Consider the following 20,982-nt stretch of genomic DNA (forward strand, 5'->3'; position numbering starts at 1 on the left):
TGTTTGTTCAGTGGATCGAACCCATTGCTCTTTTTCCTTCTTCCATCCCAATTTCTTTAAGGATGTCAAGTTGATTTGATTTTTGAGAGGGATGGCTACATCAAGCCATACTCTAAGCTCGAATTTGATAAACAAATTACACATAAGACAAACGAAACTAGAGTTTCATAAACTTTCTTATTAGGGACAAGGTTTACGGTTTCAACGAGTTCGGCAAAGATAAACTGAGGTAGGTTTATTTTTCTTATTATTTTGGATACAATGTATCCACTAAAGTTCTAAAGCTCTAAAAGTGGAGTATTTGCCTCCGGATGGTCTAAACCACCAAGATATCATCAGATGAAGAAAATGATCTTGGTGATCTAACACACTCACACTAGACTTGACCTTATAAGGAGAACTTACTGTTTCCTTTTCATTATATAAGTCGTCATTATCTAATCCAAATGCGTTAGCAATGTAGGTCGAGTCAATATAAATGAATTTACCTAGAAGATAGGATCGAATTCCTATTGTTTCAGTTTTAGCTCGGTTTTGGATACAAACAACATTGGAATAGAAAATTTGAACAAGTTGTTGGTAAACTACTGGTTCGAGATGAAAAAGTTTATCAAATTTCCAATCTTTAAGAGTATGAAGATATCTAAAGTTCATTGCTTCCATGCTCGAAGAGAAGGAATACGTTCTTCTCGAATTTTGTAAGACTCGAAGAGATAGACAAACCTATAGTAAAGATTATCCCTATGGCCAGGTTCGTTAAAGCACGAGTTCTAAATTGTCATTTCGGGTTCATCGGGATTAGGATTCAGTTGGATAGGAGGTGGAATAGGAGGTGGGTTTGGTGGTTGGTTTGAACGACTAGATGATGACCTATGGCCTTTATGAGACATGGTTCAAGAAATCGGAATAGAATAGATACTTGCAATTTTAAAAATATGTATGAAATACAATCAATTCCCAAAACTCAAATGAGTCCTCAATATATCAAGGTTCTTTAAAATAATCCTAATGGGCAATTTTGAAAACTTTGTTTGAAATCAATGTTTGAAAATCAATATGTAGTTTTCAAAACAACATAATTAAATCAAAAACAACAATTTAAAAATTAAAACAATTTTTTATTTCGAAATTTTAACAATTTTGATCAAATCTTGTGTTTTTGATGAAATTTGTTGTAGAATCTAGTTTAGAAACATCATATGATCAAAGCCCGATATATAGTTCAACCTAGAACTAATCAAAACTAGTCCTAAGTTCAAAAATCAATAAAATAAAGTTTTTAGAAAAGTTATCTTGAAATTTGAATATTGATTGAGAATGTGATGTTGTTTGCACGAAATTAATGATGCTAGCATGTTTAGGAGTCGAAAACTTAGTGAAATCTGACTTGAAACCGTTGTTTTTAGGTAAAGTAGAGATTAGGGTGAAAACTAGAGTGAACGGTGAGAGAGATAGAAGAGATGAGGGTTTTTGCAAAAATGAGGTTTTAGAAGATTAATAACCAGAACCCAAAGGGGGTATCGGTACCCATTGAAGGGGTATCGATACCTAGCGTACAGAAAAGTTAAAAAAACTGTGTTTAAACACTCAAAATGCTAAATTAATCTACTTTAGTGGTATTGGCAACTCATATTACGAAAATTAACTATGTTCAATCAATCAAATCTATCCTTAAATTTTATTTAAACATATAATTAATTTTCACTAAGAATCATAAACTCCTCCTAACTAATAGCAAAGAATGCAATCAAAAGTGTTATTTTTATAAGCATTTTTCATTTATAATCAAAAGTGCTAAAATTATTTTAAACACTAAGTGAAGATAGGTCTTAAACCTAATTCTCTTCTAAGTGTCCAAAATATTTCTTTATCTAAAGGTTTTGTAAAAATATCCGCTAATTGATACAAAGTATCAACATATTCTAGAACTATATCTTCTTTAGCGACATGATCTCTAATGAAATGATGTTTAATTTCAATATGTTTAGTTCTAGAGTGTTGGATGGGATTTTTAGTGAGACAAATAGCACTAGTATTGTCATACTTGATAGGTATGGTACCTACTTCAATTCCATAATCTAAAAGTTGTTGTTTCATCCATAAAACTTGTGCACAACAACTACCGGTTGAAATGTATTTCGCTTCAGTGGTAGATAATGCAACACAATTTTGTTTCTTTGAAAACCATGAAATCAGCATATTTCCTAGGAATTGGCAAGTACCGGAGGTGTTTTTCCTATGTATTTTGCATCCTCCATAATCCGTATCAGAGAAGGCATGCAAGCTAAAGCTAGAGTTTCTAGGATACCAAAGTCCTAAACTATGAGTGTCCTTAAGGTATCTAAAGATTTTCTTAACAACTAGTAAATGGGATTCCCATGATTGAAATATAGAACTTAAGCAAACACTAAACATAATGTATGGTCTACTTGCGGTTAGATAAAGCAAAGAGCCAATCATTGACCTATAAATTTAACATCCATACATTTACCTCCTTCATCTTTGTCAAGCTTTGTAGAATAACTCATTGGAGTGGCATGAGGTTTCCCATTTTCCAATCCAAACTTTCTGAGCATATCCTTGATGTACTTAGCTTGATTGATGAATATGTCATCTTTTCTTTGCTTGATTTGGAGTCCCAAGAAATATGAGAGCTCCCCCATCATGCTCATCTCGAATTCACTCTACATTAGCTTAGAAAATCCTTGGCAAAGAACATCATTAGTAGAACCAAATAGTATATCATCAACATAAATTTGAACTACTAATAAATATTTACCTTTTCTCTTTAAAAATAATGTAGTGTCAACCTTCCCTTTTGAAAACCCTTTTTCGATTAAAAAATTTGACAATCTTTCATACCAAGCTCTAGGAGCTTGTTTTAAACCACAAAGAGCTTTTGTCAATTTAAAAACATGATCTGGAAATTTTGAATCTTCAAAACCAGGAGGTCGTTCAAAATACACTCCTTCTTTTATAAAACCATTTAAAAATGCACTTTTAACATCCATTTGATATAATTTAAATTCATTGAAACATGCAAATGCTAATAACATTCTAATTGTTTCCATCCTAGCTACGGGAGTGTATGTTTCATCATAGTCTACGCCTTCTTCTTGAGTATAGCTTTGAGCAACAAGTTTAGCCTTGTTCCTAACTATATTACCACTTTCATCAAACTTATTCCTAAATACCCATCTAGTACCTACAGTAGATTTATTACTAGGCCTTTAAACTAATGGTCATACTCTACGTCTCTCAAATTGATTTAACTCTTCTTGTATAGCCATAATCCAATGTTCATCATTTAATGCTTCTTTAACATTCTTAGGCTCTATGTATGAGATAAATGCAACATAATTACAAATATTTCTAAGAGAAGATCGAGTTGTTACCCCTTTGGATGGATCACCTATTATTTCTCCATCCTTTCTCCATCCTTGACACAGATGTATTATCTTAGGTAAGAGACTTTCCTTTCTTCAATGGTTGGATTCTCGAGCACATCATGAGTTTTCTCATCTTTTATTTCTTCCTTTGATGATGGTTATCCATAGTCATGTCTAACGTCATTTGAGTTTACAATACCTACATCATCATTTACACAAGAATCCTTCCTCGGAAGGGGATTATCATCGAAAACAACATGTATAGACTCTTCTATAACTAAAGTTCTTTTATTAAATACTTGATAAGCTTTAGAATTTAAGAAATAACCCATAAAATTTCCTTCATCACTTTTAGCATCAAATTTGCCAAGATTTTCTTTACTGTTGTTTAAAATAATACATTTACATACAAAAGGATGAAAATAACTAATGTTAGGCTTTTTATTTTTGAAAAGTTCATATGGTGTTTTCTTTAAAATTGGCCTAATCATTACTCGATTAATAACATAATAAGCGGTATTTGTGGCTTCCGCCCAAAAATATTTTGGCAAATTGTTTTCACAAAGCATGGTTCTAACCATTTCTTCTAAAGTTCGATTTTTCCTCTCAACAACTCCATTTTGTTGTGTGCTGAAAAATTATGGTTAATACCATTTGAATTACAAAAATCAGTAAATCCAAGATTTTCAAATTCAGTACCATGATCACTCCTAACACTAGTTATGTAGTAACCTTTTTCATTTTGGATTACTTTTGAAAACGTGATGAATTTTTCTAATGCTTCATCTTTAGTACTTAAGAATAGAACCCAAGTATATCTAGAATAGTCATCTACCAATACAAAACAATATTGTTTTCCTCCCAAGCTAACAGTCATAATTGGCCCAAAAAGATATATATGGATCAATTGTAATACTCTACTAGTCGATACATCACTAATGGACTTGAAGAAAGATCTTCTATGTTTTCCTTTAGCACCAGCATCACAGATTTTATCATTATCAAATTTTAGCTTAGGCAACCCTCTTACTAAATCTCCTTGAATAAGACGTTGTAAAACATTCATGCTAGTATGTCCTAGTCTCCTATGCCAAACCAACTATCATGTTCATCATTAGCAACTAGGCATAAATTAGTCATATTTAATGAATCTAAATGCACTATGTAAATGTTTCTTATTCTATGACCAACAAGCATAATTCGATTAGATGCAATGTCGATTACTTTACAACCATTGGTTTCAAACATGACATTGTATCCCTTATCGCAAAATTGACTAATACTCAATAGATTAAACATCCACTATCAAAGTACCATGAGTTTGAATTTGTTTCTCATGCCTTGTAGCAATGCTCTTTTTCCTACAAACATAGATTAATTTTTGATTTTTGGTACCCAATTTTTTTAGGTCCATATTCATTAGTCTCCAAAATTCTAGTCCCTTTGGGTATCCATTTATGTAGGATATCCTTATTTTTAGTAGTTATGAGTTCTTTTGGAACCCATATACTTCTAACGATTTTTCCATTAAAGGTTCTTAGGGGACCTCTATGATTGTAGTTTTTAAAACTTTTTCTAACAAAGTTGGATTTTGAACTTTCACCATTTTCAAAATGTTTTGTTCCAACTTTATCAAAAGAAGTTTTAAGATCATCAATTTTCTTTTGATGATCATCGTTAACCTTTGAAAGTAAATTATGCAAATCAGAATTTTTCTTTTCAAACTCATTTAGTTTGATTTGCAAATCTTTAATTTTACTTTCAAGATCATTGTTGGTCTTGGATATGAGATTATTTTCATTTTTCAATTTTGAAATATCATTTTTGTATTTTAAAAAATAATTTCTCATAATCCGAAACTAACCCTGTATATTCCTCTACTAACTCATCAAAAGAATAATCTCCAAAATTAGATGAGTTAGAGGTTACCTGAGAGATTTCCCCGATGGCATCAAGCACAAGTTTGCTACTTCTTGTTCCTCTTCATCGGATTATTCATCATCGCTCCATGTAGCCACGTGAGTTTTGTGCTTCTTCTTTGATTGACCCTTTTTCTTCAATTGTGGGCAATCATATTTGACATGCCCCGGCTTTTTTCATTCGTAACAAATTATTGGGTATTTCTCATTCGATTCAGTTTTGAAGCCTTCATTTCATTTGAATTTTCTTCCTCGGTTGGGCCTCATCAATTTTCTAAATCGTTTGGCAAATAATGCCATTTCCTCGTCATCGTCATCTTCATCTGAATCACTCTCATCTCTTGTGGATTTGAGAGCAACTCCTATATTCTTCTTTTTCTCCGTCTCCTTCTTTGGCTCATTAATTTTCTCGAGGTCTATCTCATCTTGAAGCATCATTTCATGAGTGAGGAGTGAACCAATTAACTCTTCGAGAGTTAAAGACTTTAAGTTCTTAGCCTCGATGATTGTCGTTTTCTTTGATTGCCAAGCTTTTGGAAGAGAGTAAACTAACTTCCTTACAAGCTTCTCGTTTGGAATGATCTCTCCATATGATTTGAGACCATTGACAATCGTTAAAAAACTATCCGTCATAGCTTTGATATCTTCATCCGGTTTCATCCTAAAATTTTCATAGCTATGAGTTAGGAGACTAATTTTAGATTCTTTTACCTCGTCTGTGCCTTCATGAGTGACTTGTAGTTTATCCCATATCTTCTTGGAGGTTGTACAAAATGAAACTCTCCTGTATTCATCCGGTCCAAGAGCAAAAAAAAAATATGGATAGCCTTTGAGTTGAGCTGGAACATTCCTGTCTCTGCTTCACTCCACAATCTTGAAGGAGTGGTAGGTATGATGTATCCATCTTTTATAATATTCCATGCTCCCATGTCACTTGCTTGAATGAAGTACATCATTTTATTCTTCCAATAGGCATAATTAACTCCATTGAAGAAAGGGGGCTTGTTGACAGACATTGAATCAAGACCAACGTCGAAATTTGAAGTGGAGGCCATTGATGACTTGATTATCAATATAACTCTTCCCGAATCGACTCAAGAGGCGATTAACCTTCAAATGAGTGAGGCTCTGATACCAATTGTTGAGTTAATTGATCGAGTAAATAACCAAGAGGGGGTGAATTGGCAATAAAAATTTTGGTAGAAGCTTTTGCAGAAAGTATAAAATAATTGCACAGCGATTTAGAGTGGTTCGACTTTCTCAACCAAAGTCTACGTCCACTACCTTAGCTATCCACACTAAGGATTTTCCATAAATTCACTAATTTGTCTTTCTTTTGATGATAAAGAGTAACCTTACAAATCCCTCAAGAATTATACCACAAATTCTTGAGAACACTCTCTCCCAAAGAGAACAATACAAATTTTGCAAACTTACAGAAAAACCTCACAAGGCAAGATGTTTGCACAATTCTAGAACAAAAAAAGAATACTCAAGAATAATACAATTGAGCACAATAAGTGTTCTTGAAAGCAAAATTGAATATTGAATGAAATAGGCTTGAAAATGCTCAAACTTGAGGTTTTTTGCTTTCTCTTTGATTCTCTCTCAATTCTTCTTAATTGTTATTGATCAAAGGCTCCTAAGCTTGTTTACATACACCTTGAATCACTTCTGAACGTTGGGGATCATTGGTAAAGTCAATGGAGCCGTTAATGAGTAATTATCATTTAAAAATCTGGTTGGGAGCGTGGGGGTATCGGTATCCCTCCAAAGGGTTTCAGTACCTGCAGTGTAAACTTCAAATATTTCGACTGTTAATTGACTAGGGGTATCGGTACCTCTGTGGGGGTATCGGTACCATAGAGCATTATGTTTTTCTCGGAGCCAAAACTTGCATAGGGGTATCGGTACCCTATGAGGGGTATCGGTACCCTCTGGGCAATCTAGTTTTTCTTGAAGCCCTTTTATAAAGAAAATATTTTTGGCTTAATTAAGGCTCAAAATACTTTGTGAAATTTGTTTCAAAAAATATTTTAAGATTAAAACACAATTTTTCACTTAAGTAAGGATTGGATTTGACATTTGAAAACTTTGAGTAATATTCGAATAATTTAACCGAATATATAATTTAAAATATAAAATCTTAAATTTTATTAACACTTAATTTGTTATATCGAAACATAAAAATGTTTTCAACACCAATTGATAACAAATCAAAAATTGAATATAAATAAGTAGAAACAGAGAAACGCATCAAATATATTTGTAAAAGTAGAAACTCATTTGGAGATGTAATCCACTTGGAATGATAGCATGGAAATCACAAAGTATGAATAGTTCTTATCTAACAGTAACGATGATTTTCCAGACAATTTATTTAATTTTATATCGACAATTTATTTTCGTCTTTAAAATTTTAGTTTTTGTTCTCCTTTGAAGTTTATATCAACCTTCGTGGTAAATTATTGTTGTTTTTCCTTGAGGATCATGGTTCGATCACTATTGATGCCAGGGATATGAGCTCAATGTCAAAAGATTTCAGAGTTATCTTTGAACAGATATTGTTACGTACTTACCCCATATTATAAAAAAAATTGAAATTTAGTGTAAGGAGTCAATTTAGCTACCAACTCAATTGATAATTATAAATTTATTTATATTTTTATTTTCAATTTTTTTGTCATGGAAATTTTAAAAAAATATTAAAACTTTTAATTGTTGTTTTAGATTAAATAATTATTGTTGTTATGACATGACATGCGATATTACAAAAACGTTACTTTAAAAAGTAAAAAAAACGTTGTTTTGGATCTATATAAACTTAATTTTTCTCTCTTCTCTTTAGTTTTTTTTTCTCGCATTGTCTCTCCGTCTATTTGAATTTTTTCCACTGCACGGACCATCATCAACTGTTATCGATGACGAAGTCCCAAAATTTCTCATCAAACTCGTTTTGTCAACTTGAACATGAATCTAATATTCGTTTAATAAAACTTATCTCAAATTCCATGAATCTAACACTAAATAATTTATTTTTTTATTCTCTAATATCCTTTGTTTGATGTTGAAACTTGTCTCAAATTCTATGAATCTAACACTAAATAATTTATTTTTTTTATTCTCTAATATCCTTTGTTTGATGTTGAACGGAGTTTGAACGAAGATATGTTACTTTCCTTCCGAAAAGAAGCCTATATATTGTTGGAATCTTTTAACGGAGTTGATCACCTTAGTTGATGATAATATCATTATATAGGGATTGGACTTTAGAGAAGAAAACTTAATGGTTCGTGTGTTCGACCAATGCTAACATTCGATGTATAAAGTTTAGTTATTAATTAAAAAAAATTTAAACTTCAACACCTAGAATAGAATAAAAATGAGAAAAGAGTTAAATAGTGAAAATTCTAATTTATCCTTTAAATTAAAAATAATATAATGCTCCAAAACAAGTGATTTTGTGAATCATGATGTCAACCTTGTAACAGAATTTATGTTCCAAAAGTAAAATTTAATTGATGACTTAGGCTATATACATGGATAGGATCACAACCCTATATTTTCCGGAAAATATTTTTATATAAATTTATATAAAAATAATTAAAATAAAAGTAATACTATTTTGATAGGATATTAACGTCACTTTAAACATACTTGACCCCCTTTAAAAGAATTAATATCAACAGTTCGATTACAACTACTTAAAAAAAAATCTTTATAAAAATTTTAAAATTCTAACATCGTTCATTTTTGTTTTTGTTTCCAACAATTCAAAGAGACGCGTAAAAATTTCATATTATACTAATAAATCCTAACTAATATATATAGAGCACGAATCAAGCGATTTCAGTGACAAAGAAACTGTTGTTATTTATTAAGATCCCAAGTTTGAGCACTATGAATGTAGGGATATAAACTTTCAATGTCAAATGGTAGATAATTATTTATGAATAGATACAATCTTGTACTTACCCTAGATTAATCAATATATATATATATATATATATATATATATATAAAAACATGGTCCAATTACAATTTGTAAAACTCTCTTAGTTTTATATTTTTTAGGATCATTGTATGAGATAAATTAAAGACTGAGATTAATAGTAAAAAATAAGAAGATGTTCACTGGAAAAATAAGAAATTAATCTCAACTTTTGATTTCCTTCAATCTAATGATCTTAAAAATGTGTAAAACTAACTCGATATATATATATATATATATATATATATATATATTATGGATCTAATTCTATTTAAGAATAACTTTTCTTTTCTCCATTGATTGAACTTTAATAAATAATGATTAGAAATTAGAGAAGTGGAGAACGGTCGATTAAAAGAAGATAATGGATCTGACGTAGCTACCACATTATTTTCATTTTCTTATGTTTCCCTTTCAACTTATAACATAAGCCACAAACAAATCAGAGCCATATTTAATTGATAATTTCTATATAATATGATCCTATTCAGGAATCATTGGAAACTCCCAAAATTAGTGTTTCTCACTTAGTGGTGTCTCACTAATGGTTTTTGCATTCTTCTCAATTATATTTGTGCTCCTCGACCTCGATAATTAAATAATTAATGATGTAATTTATTCATTAAAAAATATCACTTACAAAAACATCAATAAATTTTTAACGGTGAGGGGCCAAAACGAAACAAAAAGTATATATTAGTATGTTTTTAAAAAAATGAAAGTTTAAGTATCAAAACGAGATAAAAGTAATAATTTAGGTATTAAAGGTGAATAGTTAGTCTACGTGTTCACTCATAGATTGATTTAGGGTAAACTACTTCAAATACCACTCATCTTTATGTTTGAATTCGTTTATGTCACCAACGTTTTAATTTTGTCAATTTTAATACTAACGTTCAAGTTTAACTGTAATTATGTCACTTCGCCGTTAATGGCTTATTAACGGCACGATGACATGACACCTCCAAACCGTGACGTTGCTGACGTGGGTCACTCACCAAAATGATGTTATTTTGACATGACTATGTTGGTACTAAAAAACCTCAAAACGATATAGTTTTGTTTGAGAAAAATTAGTAAATAATGCATTTAAAGGGAATTGAACCTATAACTTTTTGAAATAAAGGTTAATACTAATCACCATGCCAACTTAAATTTTTTAATATAATTCTATAAACATAATATACATAATATGAGTCAGCATTCCAAAAGTTACTTTCTAAAAATTTCATAAAATTATTAAAATTTTCAAAAAACACCTTAAATTCCAGAAAATCTCAAAAGACTCCTAAATTCCTAAAATTCACAAAAAAATTAGGGAGTCAATAACGAAATATATTTGAACAGTTTGATACATTGAACTTGTGTTATTGACTTAATTCCCTACGAAGCATGTTCTAAATGCTCATTTGGAGTCAATAACAGAAGTGATATCAATAGTGTTTGTGTTTAAGGTATATTAAATAACATGAAAAACTTGAATTTTTATGTTGTTTTAATGATTCTAATTTAATTTTAATGTGTTAAAATTATTGGTAAAATATTATAAGTGATTAGGTTTAATTTTTCAGTCATTAGGAGGGTTAATCTCGTATTTTAAGTCGAAAACGGTGTGTTGTTTGGAATCTGTTTTCAGCCCAGAAATGTGCAATTTAGTCTATGAACCGAACTTATTTAAAATGAGGTCTAATTTTTGTTCTTTTATTTTGGAAATTTGCAGAATGATTTTTAAGTTTAATTATATTATTTTACTGAAAGTTCCATATTATTATGTAAATTTTATAATTAAGTGGTTAAGAACATTTTTCTAATTAGTGCAATTAAGATCAATATCTTAAAAGTTTATTTTTTGGGTTGATAATCAAATTATATATATTTAAGTGGTTAAAAATATTTGAAATAAGTCAAATAAAATTTATTATGTGCATTCAAAAGTAGACAATTTGATATTAATAGTTTTTATCATATTTCGAATATATAATATATATTATAATAAAATAAACTATAATGAGTATACTTAAAAATTAGGGTAAACTACTTCAAATACCACTCACCTTTAGGCTCGGGCTTGTTTATGATTTTTGGGAATTTTAGGAATTTAGGAGTTTTTTTAGATTTTCTGGAATTTAAGATGTTTTTTTGAAAATTTTAATAATTTCATAGGTTTTTTAGAAAGTAACTTTTGGAATGGTGACTCATGTTATGTATATTATGTTTATAGAATTATATAAAAAAATTTAAGTTGGCATAGTGGTTAAGTATTACCTTTTATTTCAAAAGGCTATGGGTTCAAATGCATTATTTATTAAATTTCCTCAAACAAAACTATTCCTTTTTTAGGTTTTTTAGCACCTACACAGTCATGTCAAAACGACGTCGTTTTGGTGAGGGAGTCATGTCAACAACGTCACGGTGCGGAGGTACCATGTCAACAACTCGAATAACTTGAAATTTTCTTACTCAACTTGAATTGATCTAGCACCTATTAGTATATGTAAATTAGTATATATAAACCCGGGGTCTTCCTCTGGTTTACACGCAAAAGTATTTTTCAATACCGAATATTTTGCCTCTGGAGGATTCTAATACTCCACTTAAATAACCATAACACAATTCGGACTCAAAATCAAGTTAAGTTCGAGCTTATTCTCAGGCTCGAACTTCTTGCCGATTGCAAGGTTACTAAATAGGCTTGTATACTGGAAACAGAGTTTTTGAGATCTAGCTATAAAATAAATTCAAGCATTTTATAAGTCACGATTCAGAACTCTCAATTTGAACAAAAACTCGAGTTCGAACAAGAATGACCAAACCAAACTTCAAGCCCTACATTGAATCTCGACTCGGTTACTAACTAAGATGGTTTCATATGAATAGAAACAAAGATTTTGAAACCTAAAACTGTTTCCCTTCCAAAGGTACAAATAAGCATTTCAGTTTAAGACATAATGCATCAAAGAGCAAACCATTGTTCATGCTGAAAGTGCATAGTTATTCTAAAAGTTATAACACCACCTTGAATGTATTTTGTATACCTCGGAGTTCATGTTGGCATACATGCATTCAACTGTTCCACAGGAAAAAAAAAACATCATAGACAACAGAGCAAAAACATCCATGACTCCTACCATATCATGATGATCTCAACCCCGAATGAACTATCGGCACATCATGTTCGATTGACTACCCACATCAATCAAATCATGGAATGAATGAAACAAACAAAAAGAGCTTCAGAGAAGTTCATACAGTCGCGACAGCCGATCTCAAGGGAGTTCAGACATTTGACAGACAGCGGGCATGTTATTCCATGCACAAGAATCGAGACCCCATGCTTGACCTGAAGTAGATGTTCCGGATGCCATATTCTTGTAGTCAATACTCAAATCACCGCCAAGAAGGGTTGATATGGCATCAGTCAAGATTGCTTGACCCTCATCATAAACAGAACCTTGCTCCAGCCAAGTTGAAGAAAGTAAAGTATCGGGTCGACTACCTTCCAACCGAATAGGAGTCTCTTTTTCCATCTCTGGGGTAAAAACATGGTCAGCTGGCTCTGATTTCACATGAGACTCTGAAAAACAACCCAAATTCAAGGATTCTTATCATAAAACATCTGGAGAAAATAAAATGAATATGATGATAAAAAAATGTCAGAAAAGAAAAAACAAGTTTATAATGTTATTATACTTGGGTTTGCGGTTAAGAAATTGGCAGGCTTTTGAAATTCTATCTCAATCTTAAATAGTTTATGCATCACAGAAATCTACAGGATATATGTCAAAATTGATGCTTGATGACAAAGATCAACTTCTAATAAGATAGGAAGAACTTTAGGATTATTGATGAAAAGTATAAATCATGTCCCAACCTTAAATAAGTTAAGATCAGGGAGTGCTCACCAGTAACGGTTTCAGCAGGCGGCTGCTCATCCAAAGAACTGCCACTTGCACTGATACACTCACTGAAAAGAGAAGTTGCTGAATAACCCATTGAAGAAAGAGGTTCACCACACTTTTCCCATTCCGTCTCACAAATGTTGAAAGTGGAACCTTCAGCTATATCACAGGGGGTGGATGAATTTGAACTTTTTTCAGATGCGTGATTCTTTGCGCTGCTTAGAGTTTTCACCTCATGAAGTAAAGCATCCAGCAGGCCACTATTACGGGGCGAAAGACTATCAGACTCCAGTCCACTGGTTGGTGGTGGTGACTGGATAAAAGCATCTACAGACTCAAGTAAAGGTGGAGGGCAAGACAACGTGTCCCAGTTACCTAAATCAGTTTCTGGATATTGGAGTGAAGGGAGCTCCAACTTCACAGCCTCTAAAGTGGGCTCTGAAGCAGAGAAATTGCCATTTGAAAGGGCATGGCTGCCTGAGAATACACCAAATGAATGGGAGTACTTTGTTGCGGGATCCGGTTCAATTGGAAAAGACAGCCCAAAGGATCCAGCAGCCTTGTCTGATATATCATCTTCAAACTGCATAAACAATGGGCATTCACTTTTAACAGCACCAGTATAACTGGGGAGAAAGGCTGGCGATTCTCTAAGACGCTTCTGGCGATGGATTGTTGATGGCATGAAACCACAATATTGAGAAGAACCTAGACCTTTCATCAGCATGCTGCCAGAAGATATAACAGGAAGCTCAGGAACATAAGGAAGCACACTTTGATTGGCCTTTAAACTGTCGAATACAACATCAGGTATCTCATAGCTATTATTCTGCAAGATATCATGAGGTTCTTTATCCAATCCATTTGCTGCACTGACACTATCGCTCTCATGCAGTGCTTGCAAGCACACTTCAGGAGGATACAGAGGTAACCCAGCACGTTGGCGCCTCTTAATCCGGGTATTCCAGTAATTTTTTATCTCATTATCCGTGCGACCAGGCAACTGCAGAGAATAAAATAAAATAGAGAAACTAATTTCAGACACCTAACTGACAGATGCATAGAAACTTATAACCGAAGATTTTATCATGCTTCACATGTGTTTAGCATCTCCAAGGTCAGAATAGCTATCATAGGATTCTGGAAGACACAAGCTGTTATTCTTTTGCATCTAGCCCAAAATTTACAACATCGAGAAAAATATGCTACTAATATGGTTCATTATCTTGTTCTAAGGCATGGACTAAATTTTGCATTCTAGTTCAGGCTGGGATAAGAAAAGGGGATGAGCTAGAAGACTCCACATGCGGAGCTGAATTTTTAAAACCCTCGGAGACGACCACCTCAACCGGGCCAAGAATGACAGACACCTAAAGGCTCTTAACAAACATTACTCCTTGAACAATAAAAGCTACTTTTGGGCAAAAAAATGAACACTGAAAATGACTGTTCCAATTTTGATCTTCCTGAGGCTAAGGATAACAAAATCGGAGGATTTAAACCATCCACACTGAAAACATAAGTGGATCTTAGAATCTCGGCTATGTAATTGATAATGAATAATGATTGAGACATGCAGCAAGAATAGTCACAGAATGAAAAACAGTCAAATATAACTATCAGTATTCTTCATAATATTCCTGCAACTTGCTATAGATTTACTATAGAATGAAATTATTCAAAGATAGTAAAAAAAAATTCAGTAAATAGCTGGGGCAGAGGGTGCAATTCTACAGGGTTTTTTTTCTTTAACTCAAATATTAAGAATCCTTTTTTCATGTAATTCTCAAATTTCTTTTAGGTTCAATAAATTCTCTTATTCAACAAATCATAAGAATAACTAGATTCACAGTAAATGAACTGAAAACTTACATGTGCTGCCATTCGAGCCCATTTATTTCCCATCTTTGCATGGAGTTCGATTATCAGTTGTTCTTCTTCTTGAGTAAAAGCCCCTTTCTTCAAGTTCGGCCTGAGGTGATTTGCCCATCGTAAGCGGCAACTTTTCCCACAACGAAATAGTCCAGAGTGCTTCTGAACAGCATTCCAGTTTCCTTCCCCATGCTTCTTCACATAGTCGATCAAAATTGCATCTTCATCTGAAGTCCATGGTCCTTTCTTCAGAACAATCCCCCCAGCTCCAGCTCCACCTCCTTCACAGTTATCATCATCGATCAATGGCGATTCTGTCTGATCCTTATAGAGCATTCCATCTCCCCTCTCATGTTTTGTGTGACTCATCTCTTTGTAATCACATGCAAAATCCTTACAAACAGGGATTAACCATCCAGAACCTGAAACCTGAGAAAATACAGATGCACGAGATAAAAATATGTATAAAGACGAGAATAAATACAGGCAATGCCTTTGTCCACTCACTTTTTCATACTTGCACTCCAACTCCAACTGGTGTGTTATTTTTATTTTATTATACACGATCTTAATACATTGTGTGTGACAAGCTATAAGTGCATCAACCATGACAATCCTTTATTCAAATCTTACAAAAGAATCGTGAAGGCATACAAAAACAAATTTAATCCGTAAAAGGAATCATTGGGAAAATATAAGCGCAACTCTAGAGATAGGGGGACTCGGAAACAATATAAACTTTCATCGCATGCAGAAAGCTAAAAACAGTTGATAGAAAACAAAACTATCCACAGAATACAAATTTCAGCAAACATATATGCAAACCAAAGCCAGCATCAAATTCCGATAATATTCAGGAAAAATGGAAAAATCATTTCAATCTTTGAAGGTTTAATTAAACCCTTTTACCTAAACTGGAAGGCAGATAACATATCAGATTCAAATATTAAAATGAACACATTTCCAGAAATGATGACATAAATAATAAACTCAGGTAAAAAGTAAAATTCAAATTTCATTTATTGCACTACGATTCTCTCATAAATTACTCCCAAAATCTATCATTAATATATTATAAACTGCCGTAATTGCACTACCAACTACAATATTAAAAAATAATAATTTTAAATTAAATAAAGCCAAAGTTGCCCATTCGTTAAATAAACAAAACAAAATTCAATAAGAAATAAGAAATAAGAAAGAAAGAATTTTAAGTATAAATTATAACTCAAATACCTGCCTTAAGAATATGCAAATTTTGGGTGAAAACTGCCAAAAAAATAAAATTTTGAGCTCAATAATGATTCCTGATTGAAGTGAGAGCTGAGACAAAGGCGAAAAGGGAAAACCTGAAATTCAACACAAAGAACAATTATAAATATAAATTCCTAGATCTACAACCATTAATTATAAACGAGCAAATCCTAGATCAAAAAAACCATTTCTTTTCTAACCGCAGTTTTTGAGCTATAAGGAAAAGGACCGATAATAGAAAGAGCAAAATATCGAGGTCTGACAAAGGAGCGATTACAAAGAGATATCTTCTTTTTATTATTATTATTATTATTATTTATTTTCAGGCTCTGTGTTTGGTGAGAGAGAAAATAGAAATGAAAAAGAGAAAGAAAAAAAAAGGATAGAGAGAAAGAACGAAATGTAAAAAAAAAAAAAAAGAGAGAGAGAGGAAATAGAGGAGCAAAACATGGAAAGAAAGAAGAGAGTGAGAGTTATTTTTATTATAATTATTTGTTTAATAAATTTTAATTTTATGAATTGTGTTCATTTAATTACATAAATTTATCTATCAAAAAATTACATGAATTTATAATGAATTATATAAATATTATATTTACTTTATAAATAAAATAATTAAAAATAATATAGGTTGACACATTCACGATATAAATTGAAAAAGTTAAATGAATGAATTTTATATTATATAAAATAATAAGATAATTGTAAGATGGTATATGTTTAAAATATTATTTAATTATTTGTATAAAAATTTTAATCATTAATAATATATATTTTACATATAATTATTTAAATTCAAAATTTATAAGAAAAATAATACTTTAATTATTAATAAATCTTAATTTCGAAAAAAAAATTTATTTAAGTTATTATTCTTAGAGGTTATAAATTTGAGCATCAGTAACTGCAACAGATTGATTTGAGTGGTTATTATCAAATAATTAAAAATATTTAAAATAAATATTACCTTATAATCACATTAAATTATTAAAAAATCAAATATTTTTTTATTGAGGTTAAGATTGGTGAAGGTGGGAAGTGGGGAAGCAGGATGTGTACTTTAATGCATCATGATTGGTACAAGAATTACACCTCTATTATTGGCGTGCATAAAGTTCCATATTTCTATTATTTTTTGAATAAAAAAATATAAGCTTTTCAATCTATTCAAATACGATCCTAGCTAGGGATCAATATGAGATTCGAACTCGATGGGTTAGGATTGGCTTTTTTTTAAGATTATGTTCAGATCGAATCTAAATTTAGGATAAAAATAATCGTTCGATTTTGAAAATTTGTAATTTTACCTTATATTTTTAGGGATAATTGTAATAATATCTTCTATATTTTATTTTATTTTAATTAAATCTTTATTTTTATTGAATAAATATAATGTTTTTAATAAATATATTATTTCGGATTGGGTAAGGTCCGGTTCGGATTTTAACTCAAAAATCAGTTTGGTTTCGGATTGAGTGGAATGTGTATATTTTTCAGGTCGAGTTTAGATTGGGTGGAGAATTTATAATTTTCAAGTTGGAGCGGGTGGATTGAAAATTTGATTCGACCCGACTCGACCTAACCCATGTCAGTGGCGGATCTAGAAATTAAAAAATAGAGGTCCAAAATCTTTTATACTTTATATTAAAAAATTAAGTATATAAATTTTCTTATTTTTTTTCTATTCTCATGAACAAAATAAACTGAATTTAACACTTTTTTTAAATAATAAATATCCCTAACACACATCCGCCACTCACCCATGCTCATCCCGACCCTAGCCATGATACGTAATATCGAAATTTAATTAGTAAAAAAAAAAGAGTGGAGACATACAAAAATCGATACGCCTGCCTGCTTGCTTTTAGGTGTTTCACTTACGCAAGGGATAATGCTTAATTGATGAATCATGAATAACGTGACGCCCTTGCGTTAGCTTTTCTCCAACTATAATAAAATAAAATATATTATACTTTTAAAATATTCAATTATTATTTAATATGATTGGAGATTAGGAGTGGCTGTCTTCATTTATATTACTAAATAATAATATGTTTTTTACTTTCTTATAAATATATTATTTTATTGTTAAAAATAAATAATATATATGTTACTATCTAACTAGTCAATCAAATACAAAAAAATATTTTACTAAAAATGAATTTCAACCTAAGACTTAGGTGGCGTTTGATTCACTAGAATGTTTCTGAGGAAATTGGAATCTGTGAAGGAATTGGAATCTGTCAAGAATTCCAATTCCATATTATGTTTGGTTCGCAGACATGTCAGATGAATTTGATTTCAATAATGTAAAATGACAGAATTGCCCTTCTTATTTTTTTGTTTTATTTTAGTTTATTTTACAACTTACATGTAGTAATATATTATAAAAAAATTAAAAAATATATATTAAAATTTCATTTTATTGATTGATTATTCATTTCAATAAATTATAAAAATCATGCTAATAAACATCATAAGTTAAAATCATTGCAATCAAAATATGTTAATAAGTTACCAAAAGATAAAGCAATATTTCGATACATTCCAATCGGAGCATGTTAATTAGTTACCAAAAAATATACCAAAAACTATTTTTATTCAATATATAAATTAGAAATCTGACACGACACGAAATAATAAAAAAATTATTTTTATTCAATAAAAACATTGACTTAATTGGAAAAAATTATATATAGAGGGGTATTATTGTAATTATTCATAAATATATAAGGTAAAATTATATATATTTTTCGTGTCGGGTCCGGTTTTTTCACCCTAAACCCGACCCGATCTAAATATCACACTAAAAAAACCGACCCGAATCGACCCGAATATCACACTTAAAAAACCCGACCCGAACAAAATAAAGTTTCACCCGACCCGAATATATGAATTAGAAATCTAACCCGACCCAACCCGAAATAATAAAAAATATTTTTATTCAATAAAAACAGTGATTTAATTGAAATATATATATATATATATATATATATATAAAGGGGTATTATTATAATTATTCCTAAATATATAAGGTAAAATTATATATATTTTCGGGTCGGGTATTTTTTACCCTAAACCCGAACTCGACCCGACCCGAATATCACACTTAAAAAAATGACCCGACCCGACCAAAATAAAATTTCACCCGACCCGACCCGACCCGACCCGAATATATGAATTAAAAACCCGACCCGAAATAATAAAAAAATATTTTTATTCAATATATGAATAAGTTATCAAAAGATTGATGAGGGTAGTATGGTCAAATTTCAATTCCCTCCAACAAGGAAATTAAATTCCATCCATTCTTGGATGTAATTCACTTTCCCTCATTTAATGGAAAATTGAAGCCATGATGGATTCCAACTCCCTTGGAAAACTTGAACCAAACATGAGAAAGTGGTGGAATTGGATTCCAATTCCCACCAACCAATTCCAAGGGATTCATGCCAACCAAACGCCACCTTAGGATTAAGTGGTGGATCCATAAATTTAAAAATGTGAGTTCAAAATTCTAATTTTATTTTTTTTAAATAATGGATATGCAAATTTTTTATTTTTTATTTAACACATTAATTTAAATTTAATCATTTTCTTAAAATAATGGTGATGCACTTTACCCTTACCGAGACGTAGTGCATCTGTCCCTGCTAGGAGTCAAATACATATAAAACATAAATTATTATATAATTAATTAAAAATACTTAAATTAAATTAGAATTAATTAATTTGTTTTATAAAATAAACATAAATTATAAAATATCATGAGGATATATTTATAAATCCAATTATAACATCAATTAAAATATATTAATTTTATAAAAACACTTATAATTTATATTATAAATTAAAAAAATAATACAAAAAGTAGATAACAACGACAAAATATATTAATTATATTTATTTTATGAAAATATATATCAGGTGTTACCCTGAGAATTTAGAAGAAAGGATTTAAGAAGAAGAAAGAAAGGGGAAATTTTAGAAGAAGTAAATTCATTCATAATAATCTTGTGACCGTTTTTACATGTTATATAACTCATTCTAATTTGTACAGATTATTTATTGACAGCTGTCATCCTCCATAACAACTTGATTCTCCTCTAGACTGTTATTTCCTCATTTGGTGAGATTAACAGGCTGGGCTGTAGCCCCCCATCCCTGGCCCGTTTTTTCAGTCACGTGCTCCTCTTATGTTACTACAAATTCATTGGGTTATAACTTTTGTGTAAATGATCACGTGCGGTAGTCTTAATATACGGCTAAAAAGGTGTTTTTTTATTATTTAAATAATAAAATCGGTAAAAAATAACCGGGAACATTATTAGGTGCTACTGATTTTGTTATTATTGGATGTTTTAACCGGATTTCAAAAAATGATCGGAAACATTATTAGGTGCTACCAGTTTTATTATTGTTGGACACTTTTACCGAAAATGTTAAAAAATGATGTTTTAGATAAAAATAATAATATTTTCCATCATTTTTTATCGGCTTTGTTATTGTTTAACTTCCATAACTTTTAACTTTCCTCTTTTTTCCCTTTTTTATCCATCGAAATCTCTAATCCCCCAATTTCAATTCCCTAAATCCCTAATTCCTCTTTTAGGGCCATGACAATACCCTATCCAGCAGTCAATACTTATCCCCAAGGA

The 20,982-nt window shown here is 30.9% G+C and overlaps 1 protein-coding gene across 2 annotated transcripts; it reads right to left on the reverse strand.

The window, feature by feature from the left end:
• Positions 1–12,207: 12,207 nt before the first annotated feature.
• Positions 12,208–16,680, reverse strand: LOC120157714 (transcription factor GAMYB-like). Of its 2 annotated transcripts, XM_039168764.1 has the most exons (5): positions 16,525–16,680; positions 16,307–16,419; positions 15,071–15,499; positions 13,202–14,201; positions 12,208–12,873 (listed from the first exon to the last, which is right to left on the reverse strand). In XM_039168764.1, exons 3-5 carry the CDS (start codon positions 15,437–15,439, stop codon positions 12,566–12,568), a joined length of 1,677 nt encoding a protein of 558 aa, XP_039024695.1. In that variant the 5' UTR covers positions 15,440–15,499; positions 16,307–16,419; positions 16,525–16,680; the 3' UTR covers positions 12,208–12,565. The 2 variants fall into 2 exon arrangements, with proteins under 2 accessions (XP_039024695.1, XP_039024696.1); XM_039168765.1 differs by having other exon boundaries at positions 16,307–16,641.
• Positions 16,681–20,982: the final 4,302 nt, after the last annotated feature.

This window comes from Hibiscus syriacus, unplaced genomic scaffold (assembly GCF_006381635.1).
Source record: "Hibiscus syriacus cultivar Baekdansim isolate YM2019G1 unplaced genomic scaffold, ASM638163v2 tig00111274_pilon, whole genome shotgun sequence".
Taxonomy (NCBI): domain Eukaryota; kingdom Viridiplantae; phylum Streptophyta; class Magnoliopsida; order Malvales; family Malvaceae; genus Hibiscus; species Hibiscus syriacus.